The 17,750-nt window shown below is 38.5% G+C and overlaps 1 protein-coding gene across 1 annotated transcript in view; it reads right to left on the bottom strand.

Moving 5' to 3' along the window:
• Positions 1-14,438, bottom strand: part of LOC149314777 (cytosolic phospholipase A2 epsilon-like) — a 35,216-nt gene extending 20,778 nt beyond the window's left edge. Inside the window, exons 1-8 of the mRNA XM_089523519.1 lie at positions 14,360-14,438; positions 9,507-9,643; positions 7,027-7,155; positions 5,359-5,399; positions 4,310-4,352; positions 2,672-2,729; positions 2,047-2,216; positions 1,647-1,733 (exon numbers count right to left, since the gene is read on the bottom strand). Coding sequence (XP_089379645.1) covers positions 1,647-1,733; positions 2,047-2,216; positions 2,672-2,729; positions 4,310-4,352; positions 5,359-5,399; positions 7,027-7,155; positions 9,507-9,643; positions 14,360-14,438 — 744 coding nt within the window. The remainder of the gene's footprint in view (positions 1-1,646; positions 1,734-2,046; positions 2,217-2,671; positions 2,730-4,309; positions 4,353-5,358; positions 5,400-7,026; positions 7,156-9,506; positions 9,644-14,359) is intronic.
• Positions 14,439-17,750: the final 3,312 nt, after the last annotated feature.

The following is a 17,750-nucleotide window of genomic DNA, read 5'->3' as shown; positions in this document are numbered from 1 at the left end:
TGCACTGCTTCAGCAAACATATCAGGCAAGATGCAGACCTGTCATTTTAATTCCCCTGTATGACTTGTGCAATCTTTGCTTGATGAAGAAGCTAGTAGGCTTTGAAAACTAGCATAATGTATTTTGAACCTTTTGAGTACACTACATATTTCAGGTTTGTTGAATTACAAAGATGGCTATGTCTGCTTTTTTTAAAAAAAGAAATAATATTTTTCATATTTGTAAATGATACAATGGTTTTTCTAGTCTTACAGATTTGATTGTTGATTTCTGAGATGATTTCATTAGCTTGATTTGGAAATAAAGTGAGCCCTCGGAATCTGCTAGCGTTTGGTTCCAGGACCTTCCATAGGTACCAAAATCCATAGATGCTCAAGTCCCATTATATACAATGACATAGTAAAATGGTGCCCTTATATAAAATGGCAAAAATCAAGGTATGCTTTTTTGGTTTTTTAAAAAAATATTTTCAAGCTGGGAATGGTTGAATACATGGATGTAGACTTTATTCAACTTTGTAAGCTGAAGACATTATTGCATACACACAGCAGTGTGGTTTTCTCCCTTGACCTCCACAAATAAGCTAGTACTCTTAGCCATGGGATTCACTGAAAACAGTGCAGGAGGGTGCTGTTAGGCCTGTAAATCACTAATTTGATCTTTGATTAATAGAGGCGAGTTCCAAAATTTTGTAGTTTGTTCTTCTAAACCTGTTGGTTTTGTTTCTATGTGATTTTCAGTTCTTTGTTTTGTTAAAAATTTAAACTGCCAGACTAAAAATGCTTGATTACAGTGTGACCTTGGCTTACATGGAGGATCCGTTCCAGACTCCCCCCCCCCCCCGTGTAAGCCAAATAGCATGTAAGCTCAAGTCCCATTTGATTGAATGGGTCTCGTGCTCACGGTGTGGAAGATTGCACGTGCCATGGGCGCGTGCACCACTCATTCTCCCATCGCATGGCTTCTGCGTAAGCTGGAAGCTGCATATGGGGCACCCGCCTATAGCACGGGCGTACTGTATTTGTTCCTTTTGAATAGATATCTTTAGTCCCTCAGAACAGACAAAATAATTAGTAACTGATTCAACAAACAATTCATGGCTGTTATAATTTTTTAAATGCAGAACACTAGAGAGCTCAATCTTTGCTTATTACATTCTTACACACAAGAATGAAACACTTTCAAGAGTGTGCTCCTCTGTAGGCAAGATTTTGTGCATTTTTGTTGATTTTTCACATTTTTGAAATCCTTTTACAAGAAAAAATATGAGAGTATCTTTTTTTTCATAAGAATCAGTGCGGTGCAGTGATTTGAGTGCTGGACTACAAGTCTGGGAGACCAGGGTTGAAATTCCCACTTGACCATGGAAATCCACTTCTGCCATAGTTATTGTGTGTCTTCAAGTTGTTGCCAATACATGACAACCCTAAGACAAACCCAATATTATGACTGGCCTAAGGTCACACTTTCTCAGTCTTAGAGGAAGGAAATGGCAAATCCCCTCTGAACAAATCTTGCACAGAAAAACATATGATAGGCTTTAGGATTGCCATGCACTGAAAACAGCTTAAAGGCACACAATAACTATGGGAGAAATAAAATTTCTCTTCCAATAGAAAATGTTCAAGGAATTATTCAAGTCTTACCTCTGCTAATACTATCTTCCTGTTTGTAGGAACTGAATTAATTTCCAGTTTTAGGAATCCTTCTTCTTTGTTATAAAAACATGGACACTGGAATGATAGATGTATTTCTATTAGAAAATGTGAAAAATGCCTATGCACCTATTTTACTGATATGGGGGACTAGCAATTATTTTTCCCCAATATGACCAGGGACCAGCACTAAACTTATGCCCATTTATTTCAGTTGTGTCTGTCTTTCCTGGAAACGTTCCAGAGAGCAGCATCCAATGGCTCAAGGACCACATTGGTCCAGAGAGCTACTTTGAGTAGCACTGACTTACAAAATCAGTACCAACAACAAACATAACATTGCTGGACAAATAGGAATCTTTAACAGTTAGGACGAGGCTGCTGAACATACCAAAGCATAATCTAGGTTCTTCTTTGGTAGTTTAACATCTAGAGTTGGATGTTTATACTTGATATAGTGAAATGAAGACTGGTATATGCCTCCCTCACAGAAGCCAGAAGAAAAATGAAACTCCTGTTTTTCTTCATGAGATCCTTTCACCATAAGAGCTAATGATTGTTCTAAAAGAGAAAAGGCAAAGAATGTTGACAAAAGATCAGTGATCTTCAAGGACAATCCCACATGCAAATAATTTCATTAAAGTAATTTGTGGTTTATGAGTGCCTGGACTGATTCATGGAGCTGAAATGTCAGAATCACTGCTTTTTTGCACACAGGCAACCAAAGCATGTAGGAGGCACACCCTGCTTATGAGGAGAATCACACTTCCTAGGGTCACAAATCTCCTTTGAAACAAGCTGTATACCCTACATGCCTTGTTTACATGTAAAAATGCAACAATTTCAGTATCATTGTTATAATGGCAATTAATTCAGCAACAGCAGGGAGTATATCCTCGGGAAAGTTCTGAGACTTTTCTGGAAATCTATTATTTATTTGACATATTCTTCCCCACAGTAACTGCTGGTTTAAAAGTGTGATACAAGTCATTCTATGGTTGAAATTATAACCTTACTTGATTTCTGCTTCTTTTTCTTCTCCACCTTGCATTCCAAACAGCAGATTTGACGAGACTATAGGGTTACAAGGAAGAACATTTAAAACTTCAAATTATTGCTTTCCCACCACCTGACTAACAGGACAGTATATGGGCCATATTTTTTGGGCAGTAAGAGTAATTTCTAGAAAAGCATATAGCTGAATGCAATGACTTTCCTACCTAATTAGGGCACTTAATTGTTCAGTACATTTTAAAATCTTCAGAAGCAAGTAGTTTACAATACCAATTGATCAATCAATCAATCAATCAAGTTGACTTCTGCTTATAGTGACCCTATGAATGAGATACCTGCAAGTCACCCTGTTATCAACAGCCCTGTTCAGGTCTTGCAAACAGGCTGTGGTTTCTTTGATTGAGTCTATCCACCTACAATCCTGACCAGTTCCCTTACATTTATACATATTGTATGCTCAGGACACTAAGTGATGTATAAAAGTCATCAGTGCAACATGAATTTATTTCCTTGAGAGAAGAATGGAATATGCCAAGAATATCCATGAGGGGGATTCAGATAGTGGTAGTTTTATGTCAAGAAAGTAAACTGCAGAGTGTTTACATTGTTGTTGGGTGGATGGGATACAAATCCACATCCCAGCAGATATACCAAATATATTACAGTGGGCCCTTGTTATCTGCTGGGGTTTAGTTCCAGGTCCCTCCATGGATAAAAAAAAAAAAATCTTTGGATGCTCAAGTCCCATTAAATACAATGACATAGCAAAATGGTGTCTATTATATAAAATAGAAAATCAAGGTTTGTTATTTGGAATTTATACTTTTAAAAAAATATTTTCAAGCCGTGGATGCTTGAATCCATGGATAAAAAATCCATGGATAAGGAGGGCTGACTGTATTAGCTGAGCAGACAACACACCAAAAACAAAACTCTTCAACAAGTCCATACTGATGACATTGCTTCATTTAGGTCCAGTCCACACTGCAGAGATAATCCAGTTTGAGACTGCCTTAACTGTCCTGGCTCAGTGCTAGGGAATCCTGGGAGTTGTAGTTTATTGTGGCACCAGAGCTTTCTGACAGAAAAGGTTAAATATCTCACAAAACTACAGTTTCCAGAATTCCCTAGCATTGAGCCAGGGCAGTTAAAGCAGTCTCAAACTGGATTATTTCTGCAGTATGTTTTGTGCCTTAGTTATTAAAAGTTTATACAGAAACTTTTCATGGCTAAATGAAACAATTATTCATGTTTGTTTGTTCATTTTTAAGTAAGAGGGAAGAATAAATTACTACACAGCCTCAGTTCACCTACTCACATAATTTGTTGCTGTATAATTTATTTATGTTTACAGGAAATCAGATTACAACTGTACTTTTGGGTATTATCAAGTGTAGGAGGTAGGAAAGAACCTTAACTATGAGGATCAAAAGATGTTTGAAGATGCTGTGTTTACTTTAGTGGAAGTCTTAGGCAATTAGACATCCAAACAAATAAAAATGTCCTTAATGGGATAGGAATAATAGGAAAGTCCTATTGGTTTCTTTCTGTTCCTCCCTCAAAAGAAATATGAGTTGCAGACTTTGATCATCTTTTTATATTACACCTAAAGTACAAGAAAGAAGATATATAAAAATTACCAAAAGAACTCCATTCGTAATGATTGTTTCAAGAACGCTTAAACTAAAAAAGCAAATGGAATAGAAATATTTTAAAATTAATTAATATAATAGAGTGAAACATTACTGTTAGATTAAAAACATAAAAAGAACTTTGCTGGATCATACCAGAGGTCTATCTAGTCCAAAATTCTGTTCTCACAGTACCCAGTAAGATGCCTATGGGAAACCCACTAACAGACCAGGACAATAAAAACATTCCCACTATTTTCTTCCCAGGAATATAATTCTTCACTAAGTTTCTTATCAAAGATAGCAATGAGTAATTTCAGCAATTTCTTTCATGCAGCAAGAAAGTCTTCAAAAATAACACGCTCTTCAAAAGCTATTTCCAATTCGGGACTCATTCTGCACAAAATTCACATGGCGTTGTTTTGCGCAGAAAACAGCATTTTCGGTACAGGAAGGAGCAATTTCTGCATGGAAAATAATATTTCAATGCAGAGATATTAATTCCTGCACTGAAAATGCTGTTTTCTGCACAGAATATACTGTTTTTTATCTAGATCAACTATGTGTGAATTTTATGTAGACTAAATCCCGAATTACAACATTTTCTGTGCAGAAAACAGCATTTTTGTATAGGAATTGATATTTCTGCATTAAAGTATTTTTTTTAAAAAAATGCAGAAAATACTGTTTTCTGTGCAAAACAATGACCTGTGAAGTTTTTGCAGAATAAGTCCCAAGCTGTGATGATTCATATCTTTCTGGGATTCTTATCATAGTTTCTCAACGTTCAAAAAACATGTTTTTCCACCATTCTTTGAATATTCTTTCCATTCCTATGTCCTCCAGCAACGTATGTTTCATATAATACTGAAAAACAGCATAGATAAGTAGCAGCATGGGGAATCTAAAATACACACTTTCTTAGAAGAATAAACTATTTCTTGCTAAAAAAAATTTTTAGTACTGATAATTCAATTTATTTTGTTTATCCACATTCTGGTTGGAAAGACAGTAAGAGATGTTGCTTTAGACATTCCATAATATCCAATTTTACTCACCTGTTCCTCAACTCAAACTCTATTTCCAGTTGCTCATGATCCTGAAGTAAAACAAAGATAACTGAATTAAATAATATGCTTTCTAACCACAGCCTCTGTGTTATTGTTCTGTTGCATACCTTCTGAGAGGGAGCTCCAGCCAGCATTTGTGTCAGCAGGCCTTTCTAGCCTTATGTTTCAGGCAGAAGCTAGGAGGAGTATGTTGTTGTTTTTGTTGTTGTTGTTGTTGTTGTGTGCCTTCAAGTCCTTTCTCACCTATGGCAATCCTAAGGTAAACCTATCATGGGGTTTTCTTGGCATGATTTGTTCAGAGGAGGTTTGCCATTGCCATCCTCTGAGGCTGAGAGCATGAGACTTGCCCAAGGTCACCCAGTGGGTACTCATGGCCAAGACAGGATTTGGACCCTGGTCTTCAGAATCATAGTCCAATGCTTGAACCACTACACCATGCTGGCTCACAACACACCCTCATAGGGAAATGTACCAAGGTTGGAATAGGAAATTTATAGAAGGGAATGACTGAATGAGTAAAAATGGAAAAGCCATGGCTATTATTTCTATGTTTAGGACATTTTCCTCTTACATTACATGAATATCAAACTGTTATGGATTTCACTGTAAAATGATTTGTACTTTGTATTGTTGAACTGAGCTGATTCAGGAGCATTTGCGTAGAAACAGCTGTGATCTGGGCATGCAGCCCTTTACACAAAGCTGACTGGGCAGTTCTTTGTAAGAAAGGATAGATGAGGGACCAGCTCTCTGGAAACTGTTTGGCTGGAGGTATAAACTTCCCCCACCAGTGTTATACATGGTTACTCGAGAGCAAAGGTTTAAGGACCAGATTCCATGCAATTATCAGAACTTGTTAAGTCATTATTTATATAAGTTCCATTGATTCAATGTTGCTAGTCCAACTGGGACTAGCAATTGGATTTGGGCTTTAGCACAATGTGGTAAAAAGAATCCAAAACTGAGGGTGATGCTACACTGAGAAATCATGAAGTTTGGCACCACTTTAACTGCCATGGCTCGGTCCTACAGAATCCTGGGATTTATAGTTTTGTGAGGCATCAGCACTCTTTCGCAGAGAAGACTAAAGACTTTGTAAAACTATAAATCCCAGGATTCCATAGGATGAAGTTACAGCTCTTAAAGTGGTGTCAAACTACATTATTTCTACAGTGTAGATGCACCTTGAAAGAGCATAAATTCCCATCAACACATATGTAGATAAATCCAGACACCAGAAAAAGGACAAGAAGCATCTAACCTGGCCTCAGTGCATCTCAACACACCCCTGAAATCAATTACTGTTTGGACTGTAGGAGACAGAGTTGCACCTAAGCATCGTGTGGCAGATAATGTACTGCCTAGCAAAACAGTTGCATAAGTAATTACTGGATACCTCCTTATACAATTTTTTGAAAGTCATTCTGGTAGCGTAACTAGTGATTATGCTAGTGTAAAGCCCAAAGAGGATTTCAGTCTATGTTTTTAACACAGCTTGCCATGTCTCTTTGAATTCGTTGGTTCTTGCTCTCCAGTGAATATGTAGGACTGCAGTCTTAACCCACTTACTGGGGAAACAATTCTGTTGACCTTAAATTTCTTAGTGAACACTAACATAAAGAAAACTATGAAACACTTCCTTCTGTTTATACAGACCTTTGGATTGGAGTTAAAGCACATAAGAACTTTTTCATTTAATGGGAGCCCAGCTACATCAAAGCGCACAGTGAAGAGGTGTTGATCTTGGCAGACGTCTTCATCATAGACACCCAGCTCCAGCACATTCTGATAGAAAGAGAAAGGTCTGTCAGCAGTTTGCCCTCTGTTTTCCTTGTCTGTGCATGTGCCTTCAAGTTGCCTTTCAACTTATGGTGACCCCATGAATTTCATACGGTTTTCTTGGGTAAGAAATGTTCAGGAGTGTTTTTGCCAGTTCCTTCCTCTGAAATATAGCCCACAACACCTGGTATTCATTGGTGGTCTCCCATCCAAGTACTAACCAGTTTAGCTTCCATGATCAGACAGGATTTGGTGCCTTTAGGATATTTAGGACTCTTGCAATTATCCCTATCCCATATGAAAAGGGTAAAATGTACAAACGGCATAAAAGGAGTAACTTCTGTGAAAAAAAATTAAGTGAATGGATGTTGCTCTTCTGTTTTAGTTTAGCAGAGTCAAATAATATGAATTAGTCATGATATGCAAATGTATTCTTCTTTCTTTGCTCTTACAGAAATAGGCATGTGGGTGAACCAACCTTTGAAACAGTTCTGTGGGCTTAGAATTCTAGAAAAATTGATTTATCTCCTTGTCATTTGAATGGTGGAAGCTCCTTGCATGGGACATCCAAGGGCTCTTCAGTTGTAATGGAAATCACCTCCTGTGGCCATGACAACTAAAAGAACCCACATGCCAGGTCATGCATAGAAAACATCCTCATGCAAGTGAAATATTGTCTAGGCAGTGGCTGCAGTGGTGTGCAAATATTGCATGCATGTAGTCAACTATATGGATGGATAAATGCTTTTTGTTGGCTTTGATAGTTTTGACAGAGTTTAAATCAGTTCTGAAAGCCATTTCAGATATCAATAGAAGCACATGATACAGTTCTCTTAGATCTGAACTCTTGATAGCTGCTTTAAATCCAACCAAACCTGGAATAGATTTATCACCCCAATTACATGGGAGCCACCAGTTGACACTGTCTGTACAACCTTTATACTGTGCATTGGGAATTAACCATTTAAAATTATCTCTGCACCAAAATCTCCATGCACATGGCAGACTCACATATTTGGGAGAAGATCCTGACACTCTCATACTTTCTACATGCATTTTAGCAGTGATTTGTCTGATGATGCTGTAGGCAAATATTAGAATAGACTCGATGCCACAGGAGCTATTGTAACACCAGTTGTACCTTTTAAAAAATTCTACTATAATATTTGCCTTGTAGAATAGGCCTTTATAAGGTCTATTATAGAACAAAATAACCAACAGGATGATTAAAATTATGACACAAATAGCACACTGCTAGTCTAAAATCAATATAAAAAGAACCATGAGAAACAAATAATCTATTCTGTGAGATAACAAATGATTTGTTCTGTGAACTAATAGGACAGTAATGTGGTGCCTCTTAAGAATAAGCCATATATTTGGGAAAGGAATAAAAGCAACATTCTAATTTGTGATGAACTATAGAGGCAAAACACATAGCATATTCAAAAAGCATATGATGCCACTGTTTGGCCCCTGCCCTGGTTCTAGCTGCCCCAAACATTTGTTGGATTCATAAAAGACAGCTTGTTGCTATTCCTATGGCAGTGCTGTAGGTATTTGGTGCTCCACAATAGTGCTGGCACCTCTGCTAACTGCTGTATTATCCTCTGCATACTCATCTTCCTTGTAGTCCCCTTTTCTAAATCTGTATGTGGATTGCCAAACCACTGATATTTTTAGATTATCTATATTAATATTCTAGAAGGCAAGGGTAAACCTTCTAAAGAGTATATTAGTTAATTTATTAGTTTGTTTTTTTATTTATATCCCACCTTTTCTCAACCCTGGCATTCAATGTGGCTTGCAAAAGTTAAAACATACAACTAAAAGAACATATCTTTGTTGTTATCTGCCTTCAAGTTATTTCCAATTTATGGTGACTCTAAGGTGAACATATAAAAGGGTTTTATTGGCAAGATTTGTTCTGAGGGGATTTGCCTTTGCCTTCCTTTGAGTTCCTCCTATGGGTTTCCATGGCTGAGCCAGGAGTCGAACTCTGATTTCCAGAGCCACAGCTCAAACCACTACATCACATTGGCTCTTACACATCTTACAAAATATAGTATATTATTGGACTATCAATAAAACTAAAAACAAAACTCCAGTAAATAATAGCTAAATGTTTCCCCTTCTTTACAGAAGTACATTTGAATAAAGTGAGATTCCTTCTGTATAGAAATTGCGGGCTATTAAAAAATCAAGATAATTTTCAGAGGTGGTGTTTGCTGTTACTGCTGTTGTTATTTTAACATTCTTTTAATTCCTCAGATTCTTCATCTGAGGTATTTCAAATACCTGAAATGTCAGTTGGAAGATAACAGCATTCTGCCCTATCAGTTTCAAGGACTGATTACCTTTGCTCTGTGTTGAACCATGAAATGAAAGGTTTCATTCCAGACTGGGTCTTTGCAATTTTTAACAGTCTTTGTTCGGAACTGGGCAGAAGAAGCCGTCGGCATCCACAGGATCAAATAGCAATCTGAATGGTTTACTATTGGCAAGAAGAGGACATGACAAATAACAATGTGAAAGCAGATAAGAATATTCTTTGCAGCTAGAACTGGCAGGGATGTATAACACAGGTAAGGCATGCAGGCTTATGATCCTGGCATAAGGACAGATCAGGTGGGCTGTGGCTATGTGTGAATGTTACTCTTTCCAGCCCAGCCTGTGACAATTAGCATTTGAGGTTGTGGCACAGTGATATTTCTTGCAAGGGTGTATGCTGTAGAAATAATGCACTTTAACTGCCATGGCTCCATTGTACAGAATCCAGTGATTTGTACTTTTGTGAGGCACCAGCACACTTTGGCAGAGAAAGCTGAAGACCTTGTAAAACTACGGATCCCAAGATCAAATAGGATGAAGCTACAGCATTTAAAGTGGTGTCAAACTGCATAATTTCTCGAAAGTAGACGCAATCTAAGAAGAAATAAAAATGAAAAGTAGCAGAATGCTCATTGTATCCAGTTGGACTCTATATTATTATTATTATTATTATTATTATTATTATTATTATTAATATCATTTCCCACCTCTCCCTGTGGATCGAGGCAGGATTACAACCAATAAAATCAAACAATACAATTACACAATACCATAATACATAAAATAATCAATTAAAACACGCCGAGATGCAATACAATCATACAATCAATACAATCATTAACATAGCCAAATGCTCATCTGTTTCAGTACTGTTGAATCAGGTGTAAAAAATTCTATAAGATCCACTATAAAAGATCAGGTGGATAGACCCACCAGAAGAGATCCGTCTTAAGTGCATTCTTAAAGGCTTCTAAGGTGGTGATGAGACGGATCTCTTCCGGTAAGTTGTTCCAGAGTGTGTGAGCCACGGCTGTGAATGCTTTACAGGAAGTTGTAATTAGTCTGGTCTTTGTATATTCCAATAAATTCTTCTTGGATGTTCTGAGAGTGCGGGGCAGATTGTGTAGGGAGAGGTGTTCCCTCAAGTAACTCGGACCCAAGCCATGTAGGTCTTTAAAGGTGATAAACAACACTTTGTATTGCGCCTGGAAGCTGATTGGCAGCCAGTGTAATGATTTTAATATTGGAGTAATATGGTCAGATCTAGATGTACCTGTGACCAATCTGGCTGCAGCATTTTGGATCAATTGAAGCTTCCGAACGTGGTACAAATGTAGCCCCATGTAGAGCGCATTGCAGAAGTCTAGACGAGAGGTTACCAGTGCATGTACCACTGTTTCAAGGTCCCTCTTGGCTAGGTAGGGACGAAGTTGGCATATCAACTGAAGTTGGTACCATGCACTCCTGGCCACCGCCTCCACCTGAGATGACGACTGTAGAGACGAGTCCAGGAGCACTCACTCCCAAACTGTGAACTTTGTCCTTTAGGGGAAATGTGACCCTGTCCAGGACTGGTTGACAAATCTCCATCCCAGGACCAAGGGTACCTATAGCAAGCACCTCCGTTTTCTCTGGATTCACTTTGAGTTTGCTTTCCCTCATCCAGCCCATTACTAACTCAAGACTGGCATTTAGAGGAGAGATGCCATCGTTAGTCACTGCAGCAGTCAGAGAAATAAATTTGGGTGTCATCAGCGTACTCATAACACATTGCCCCATGTCTCTGGATGATCTTGCCCAGCGGCTTCACGTAAATGTTAAACAGCATGGGAGACAGAATGGCACCCTGGAGGACGCCAGATGTCAACTCTCTTTTACGAGAGAAGCTGTCTCCCAGCATCACTATATGGAATTTGTCTGAGAGGTAGGAACAGAGCCACTGGAGTGCAGTGCCCCCAATACCCAACTCCCTCAGGCGTTCCGGAAGGATACTGTGGTCAATGGTATCGAAGGCCGCTGAGATGTCCAAAAGCACGAACAGGGTCACACTTCCCCTGTCCATGCCCAGACAGAGATCATCGACGAAGGTGACCATGGCAGTCTCAACTCCGTATCCCGCTCTATGTCTTTAAAAATCTTGTTTACCTATTTATTATTTAAAATATCTGTATCCCACTCTATATTATGGGATATCAACAAAGTCTGTTTTAAATAAGTTTAAAACAATCCAGAATTTAAAACAATAAAAATAATTTAAAAATAACCAGTTAAAACAGCTTAAGGTTAAAATGGCTTAAAATGACATACATGTACATTTTGGTAAAATCAGTTAGGTCTTTCATTAAAAAAATAGATTTAAAAAAAACTTAGCAGTGGAATGAAGCTAGTGTCAGTATCAATCACCATCAAGACCAATCAGTCTTCAACAAATATGATGTCCCACCAAAAAAAGGTCAGAACATGCAAATTATGGGTAGGGATATGAGTGAAGGAGGCATAATCCATACAGCTATGTTGGGTGCAAAATAAAAGGATGATCAGGTGGGACCACTGGGTCTCTCCCAATGGTAATTCCCTTTTCCTTTTCAGGAAACTATGAAGGATGGAGTTTTCACATAACACTCTGCTTTGTAACCATACTAAAATCCCCGAAAAAGATTTATTACTGAGATACTCAAAATCTCAGGTAGGCTCTGAAAGGAGTTCACTTCCCCATGATGCCATGGGCCATTGGTAGGAGAGTAATGTGATGGACTTGCTCAAAGGCTTATCTTCAGCCTGGAGCCTACAAGTGGCAAGGAATTGGTCTTGGAGAACATATACTGTCTGATGCTCATCCTTCCAATCAACATCTACTTTGTAAAACTGTAGACTCACAATGAACCAGCCTAGTATAGTGGTTTGAGTGTTGGATTAGGACTTTGGAAGATTAGGGTTTGGATCTCTGCCCAACCATGGAAACACACGAGGTGACCTTGTGCAACTCAGTCTCTCTCAGCCTTAGAGGAGACAATCACAAACAATCTCTGAACAAGTCTTGCCAAGATAGATTCACCTAGGGTTGCCATATGATTTCTTCATCATGCATGTCTTTACTTTGTATTTCTGTATTAACTTCATATCTCATCACAAACCAGTACAGTGGACCCTTGTTATACGCTGGGGTTTGGTTCAAATATCCCCCGTGTATAACAAAATCCATGTATGCTCAAGTCCCATTAAATATAATGAGATAGCAAAATGGTGTCCCTTATAAAAAATGGAAAATCAAGGGTTGATATTTGAAATTTATAATTTTTTGGAACATTTTCAAACCGTGGATGCTTCAATCCATGTATAAAAATCCATGTATAAGAAGGGCCGACTGTAATAGCTTCTTGGTCCCATTTACCTTTTAAGTAGTTCACAATATAATAATAATATAATATAATGTATTTATATTTCTCCTATTCCTGGAGGAATCAAGGCAGATTACAAGACATAAGTTACAATAAAATAATGGGTTCCGTTCTAATTTAATGACTTGAAGGCACAGAGCAATAAACTTTTAGTCCCCTGTTGCCTTGCAGCTTGAAAGCATACAAACAGGGAATGATTTGGGAAAGGGTGGGATTTATTTGCATCTGGGTTCCCCACCTTAATCTTCTACTGTGAAGTCACCCTGCCATGTTCATGGAATTTTATAAGGGGCCCAGACTACATTATCTCCCATTTCTAAATCTCCATACATTCACACACTTTTCTCTCATTAAGGAAAAAAATCAACCAAGGCAAAAAATAAATAATAATTTCACAGTGTCTTTTTTCATGCAGCACTAGGGGATGTCTGCAAGAAGCACCCTCACAGGAACTGTGTCTTTTTGCACAGGGGGAGGGAAGCAAATTGAGGGTGCTGCCCCCATAGAAATTCCACCTACGATTTTTTCCATCAGTTTCCAAATTTCTAGCATCACAAAGAGTGAGAAGTTGAAAAAGCCCAGAATTTTTACATTTCCTGTGTTCATATTCCCTTGGTAAATTTGCCTGCTCTTTTCTTTGGATGCCTAAATTGTATTTCTAAATGGTCACCTGAAGAGAACTGAAGAAAAATTCATTGAGAAGAGGTCAGATTCTTGTTTGGGAGGGGAAATACCCTCATTTTGCCTCCCTCTGCAGCTACACTTGTATCCTGTATACATTCTATGAAAGCAACTCTCTTTTCCACAGTAAATGCCTCTGGGTGAAAACTTCAAATAGCATGAAATGTAGAGCTTGGAAACCCATTTTCAAAAAGTAATGTTTTAGTATTATAGTTCAAAGGCCACCCAACAACTTACCCAAGTAATGACAATTTTTAACAATGTTTTACTTGCCCACTTCTCAGACAGTATTAAAATTTTCATTTCTGTTATGTTTTAATAAAAATATAAGAATGCTGCAAGCCTGCAGTACAAAAGATCCTCTCCTGCTTTTGTCAGTTCAGCACCTCAGCAACAGAGCATGAAGTTGGAGCACTTTGGACTATGGAATATAAAATTTTAAAGTAACTATAAAGTTAGCAAAAAGGTACAGTTACACATCAAAGTTAAGTTATCTCAGTAAGCTACATTAATTCAATTTATGCCTATTTATGCCTTGGTTATTGGAAAAGATAATGCTTTTCAAGTATGAGGAAAAGGCCAAAGTACAATAGTAATTCCAGGTAGTATTGTAGAAACGGGGGCAGATATAGCTTCTTCTGAGCTCAGTTTCCCCTTTAAAATTTATTGTGTTCCAACCCCTGTTTGTCTTTGTTTCTGAGAAAATTAAGCAAGGCCGTTCTTCCTCTGTGCTGCAAACTAAGCAGCATGATCCCCCTAACAGACCAATACTCTAGAAAAGTAATGGTAAAGGTACTCACATGTATCTCCTCGTCTGATATTCCTTGCTCTGATCGCTCTTACACTCAAGAGATAACAAGGTGATGCTTCCTCCTGCATGAATAATGGCATGCAAAGGAGACCATTACAATGTGAATCCTAAGTAGGACATTGCAGTAGTTGGAAAGGAGAAAAAAGTGAAAGGCCATAAAATGGAGTACGAAGGTGTTAAAATCCCACTCATCACCACACATTTTAGGGTGAAAGTAGCACCCAAAATAATTCACAGCATCCTTAAAAAAACAGGTACAAATAAATATACAGATTGAGTTTCTGCATCATCAGGCATAACTGTATGATGGAGCTCTTTAATTGCACATATGATTGATGATACCAGCCCTTGGTAGTGCCTCAAATGAAAGGTTGTCAACATGTTCTAGATTGGAGCATTGGGAAATGACATCCAAAGCACTCTTCCAAGAGTAAGGGACACCAAGAAGAAGCAGCTGGAGAGAGCCCTTAGAGTTCTGCCACAACAGCTTGTCTGGGAGAGAGCTACAGAACAGAAGTTCTTCAACTGAGGAACTCTCAGATCGAAAAGGTATGATTTTGGGGACATGTAAATGTGAATGCCCATTTATTATAAGTCCAACTTATGATCTAGTAACTACTGAAAGGAAGCCAGACATTATTAATTACAATATGAAAACACAATGCAGACATGATTAAATTAAAAATTAACTTTAAAACAGCTTTTAAAACACAGTTTCAAAGTAAAGTGTGTGGGATGTGTTTGTATCATACATCCCTCTGGGTGTGATGAGGCCCTTTCACACTGCATGATTATAGCATTATGGTTCCAGTATAATTGCCATGGCTGCATTCAAATTAATTCAACTGGAATATGTAGCACTAGCTGATAATTATAAATACTCCCCCCATAAACTACAAATCACAGGATTCCATAGGGTGCAAGTGTGGCAGTTAAAGTGGAATCATAGCACTATAATTGTATAGTATCAATGGACCCCTGTTGGGAAGAATTGTGATTACTTTTAATGAATAAATAATTTAGGTGCCACCATAACTGGAGACATGTGGAAGCCTCTAATAAATAGACCAGGAGTTGTCTCCTTCATGTTCTGTGCCTCAGAGCCAACCAGGGTTGCTGTCTGGCCTCTGAGGATTTCTGGTCTGTAGAACAATTGTAGTACTCCCTGGACCACTTGGCTGCATAGTTGACTGCATCTTAGCTACCACCCACTTCATTCCTCCCTCCCCTGTGTTGCAATCAAAGGGAGGTTTCAGGTCAATGGGGGGAAATGCTTACATAATATTCCTTCCTCTAAACTGTTGATGTGGAAAAACCAGCAAGGTGGTTTAACAGGAACAGTCTGCCCATGATTTTCTGAAAAACTACTCCATGTTTTATCAGCATATTATTTATTGCAATACAGAGATAATGAAGTGCTGCTTCAAAGAAACCAAGCCCTCATGTGCCTTTTTGTTCTCATACCATATCTTGGAGTAAATCACAGGAGTGGCAAAATGTAATTAATATCCTTGTCTTTCAAGAAGAGTTGTCACTTGGCTCACTAGATCTTTGTTATGTGTATCCTTCAATGTAAAACTAATTAGCATTTTAGAAATCCATTTGACCAAGAAAGAAGCAATGAGAAAAATGTGCCTGGTTTGAAATCTCTGCAACTACATTTATCACATGCTCTTGTAAATAACAATTATAATTATTTCTAAAACATACTTTACAACAAGCCAGCAACATTTCTCATGGCATTTAACCAGGTGTGGGGAAACTGCAGCCCATGGGTCACATGCTCCTCCAAAGACTTCTTTTGTAGCCTTCAAAGCCCCCCCCCCCGATGACCCCCAAGACCCCCAAATTAAAAAAATCAATGTGGGGGTGATCTTTTCATTTCAAAACTATCTGAAATCCCTGCAAATGAGATCTCCAGATCCCCCTTCCAGATCCTCTCCCATATTACCAAATTGTCAAAAAGCCCAAGGATTGGCCAAAATGACACTAGAAGTGATCTGACGTCACTTACAGTGTGCCCAAAGATGGCAGTGCAGCACGGGGGGGGGGGTGTGTGCTTAGGGGTGAAAATAGCCCAACCCACACTCTTGCCCACTGTTCCACTTAACAGACAAAATATTAAAGCATTGGAATGAGTGAAACAAGAAAGACTCTGAAAACTTCATAGCGTTAAAAGACGAATGGAAGGAAACCCACAATATCCATGAAACGCTTTTAGTGAATTATCAAATCTGAAGCCTCCAAAGGGAATATTTTTTATTGTTTTCTTAAAACTTTCAAGCAAATAACCAGCCTAGTCTACTTTGCACATGAAGGTAGACACATCTATTGCACCCCATGATTAAGGCTATCTGGATGGAGTACAATGAAAATCAAAAATACCAGACCATAAAATCCATACATAATATAAACATTGTATGATGGTGGGGGTGCTTTGCTTGTGTATTCCTGTGTGGCAGGAGATGAACCTGATGGCCCTTGAGGTCTGTTCCAACTCTATAATTCTATTATTGAATAGTGGAGATGCTCCTTTAGTTGTTCTGTACTGAGACCAGTTAGATCTTTAACTGTGGAATACTTGTGAGTGTCTGTTGGGAAATAAATCTCACTAGGTTGATCTTACTTAAGTGTATCTATGATTGTACTATTGTCACAGAGTGACCAGAAGACCTCATTTTCCAGGGCATGTCCTACATTTCAAACTTCTGTCCAGGAGGAATTCCAAAAAGTGCTCCATTTTGAGCATGACTAAGAAGCAGATGTTGAAAGGGATTTTTCTGTAATTTCAGCACAATGGACAAACAAAATGAATAATTCAAATGTAGATTCAATCAAGGGTTTATTGCTGGTAAAGTACCATCTTAAGCCTTTGTCTTGCTCAGATTTCTATCAGTCTATTGCAAGCCAGCAAGGAATTTTTTAGAAAGATAAGTTCATCAGAAAAAATACAGCTGAGTACACGATAAAATACAGTATATGTAATATAGCTGTAAATGAACCATATGAAATTAATTTGTATCTATGGCCCAGTACAGATGGGTGATTAGCAGTGTCCTCACTGCGAACTGGGGCTAGATGAGGCTGGGCATTTACATGCCTGGTACTCTAGTACGCGAGGAGGCCACCATCATGGTTTGCCCCCGTCTACATGGGCGGGGCCATCATGGCGTGAGTGTGGTGTAGCACCCAAATTGCGCTAGCTGGAAGTGACGCGAGCATGCCAATCGCACCCCTTCCAGGAAGCTGCTTTGAGCAGCTTCTTTTTGCTCCTGAGAAGGAATGCATCATTGTTGCACCTTTTGGTTGCTGGGGCAATGATGCGGGGCAAAAACGGGCGGCACAGAGCCACTCGTCTGTCTAGCCCCTATATGAGTTTT

Source organism: Sceloporus occidentalis, unplaced genomic scaffold (assembly GCF_023333645.1).
Source record: "Sceloporus occidentalis isolate IW3139 unplaced genomic scaffold, rSceOcc1.0.p SCAF_4, whole genome shotgun sequence".
NCBI lineage: Eukaryota > Metazoa > Chordata > Lepidosauria > Squamata > Phrynosomatidae > Sceloporus > Sceloporus occidentalis.
This window is presented reverse-complemented; position numbering and strand designations above follow the sequence as displayed.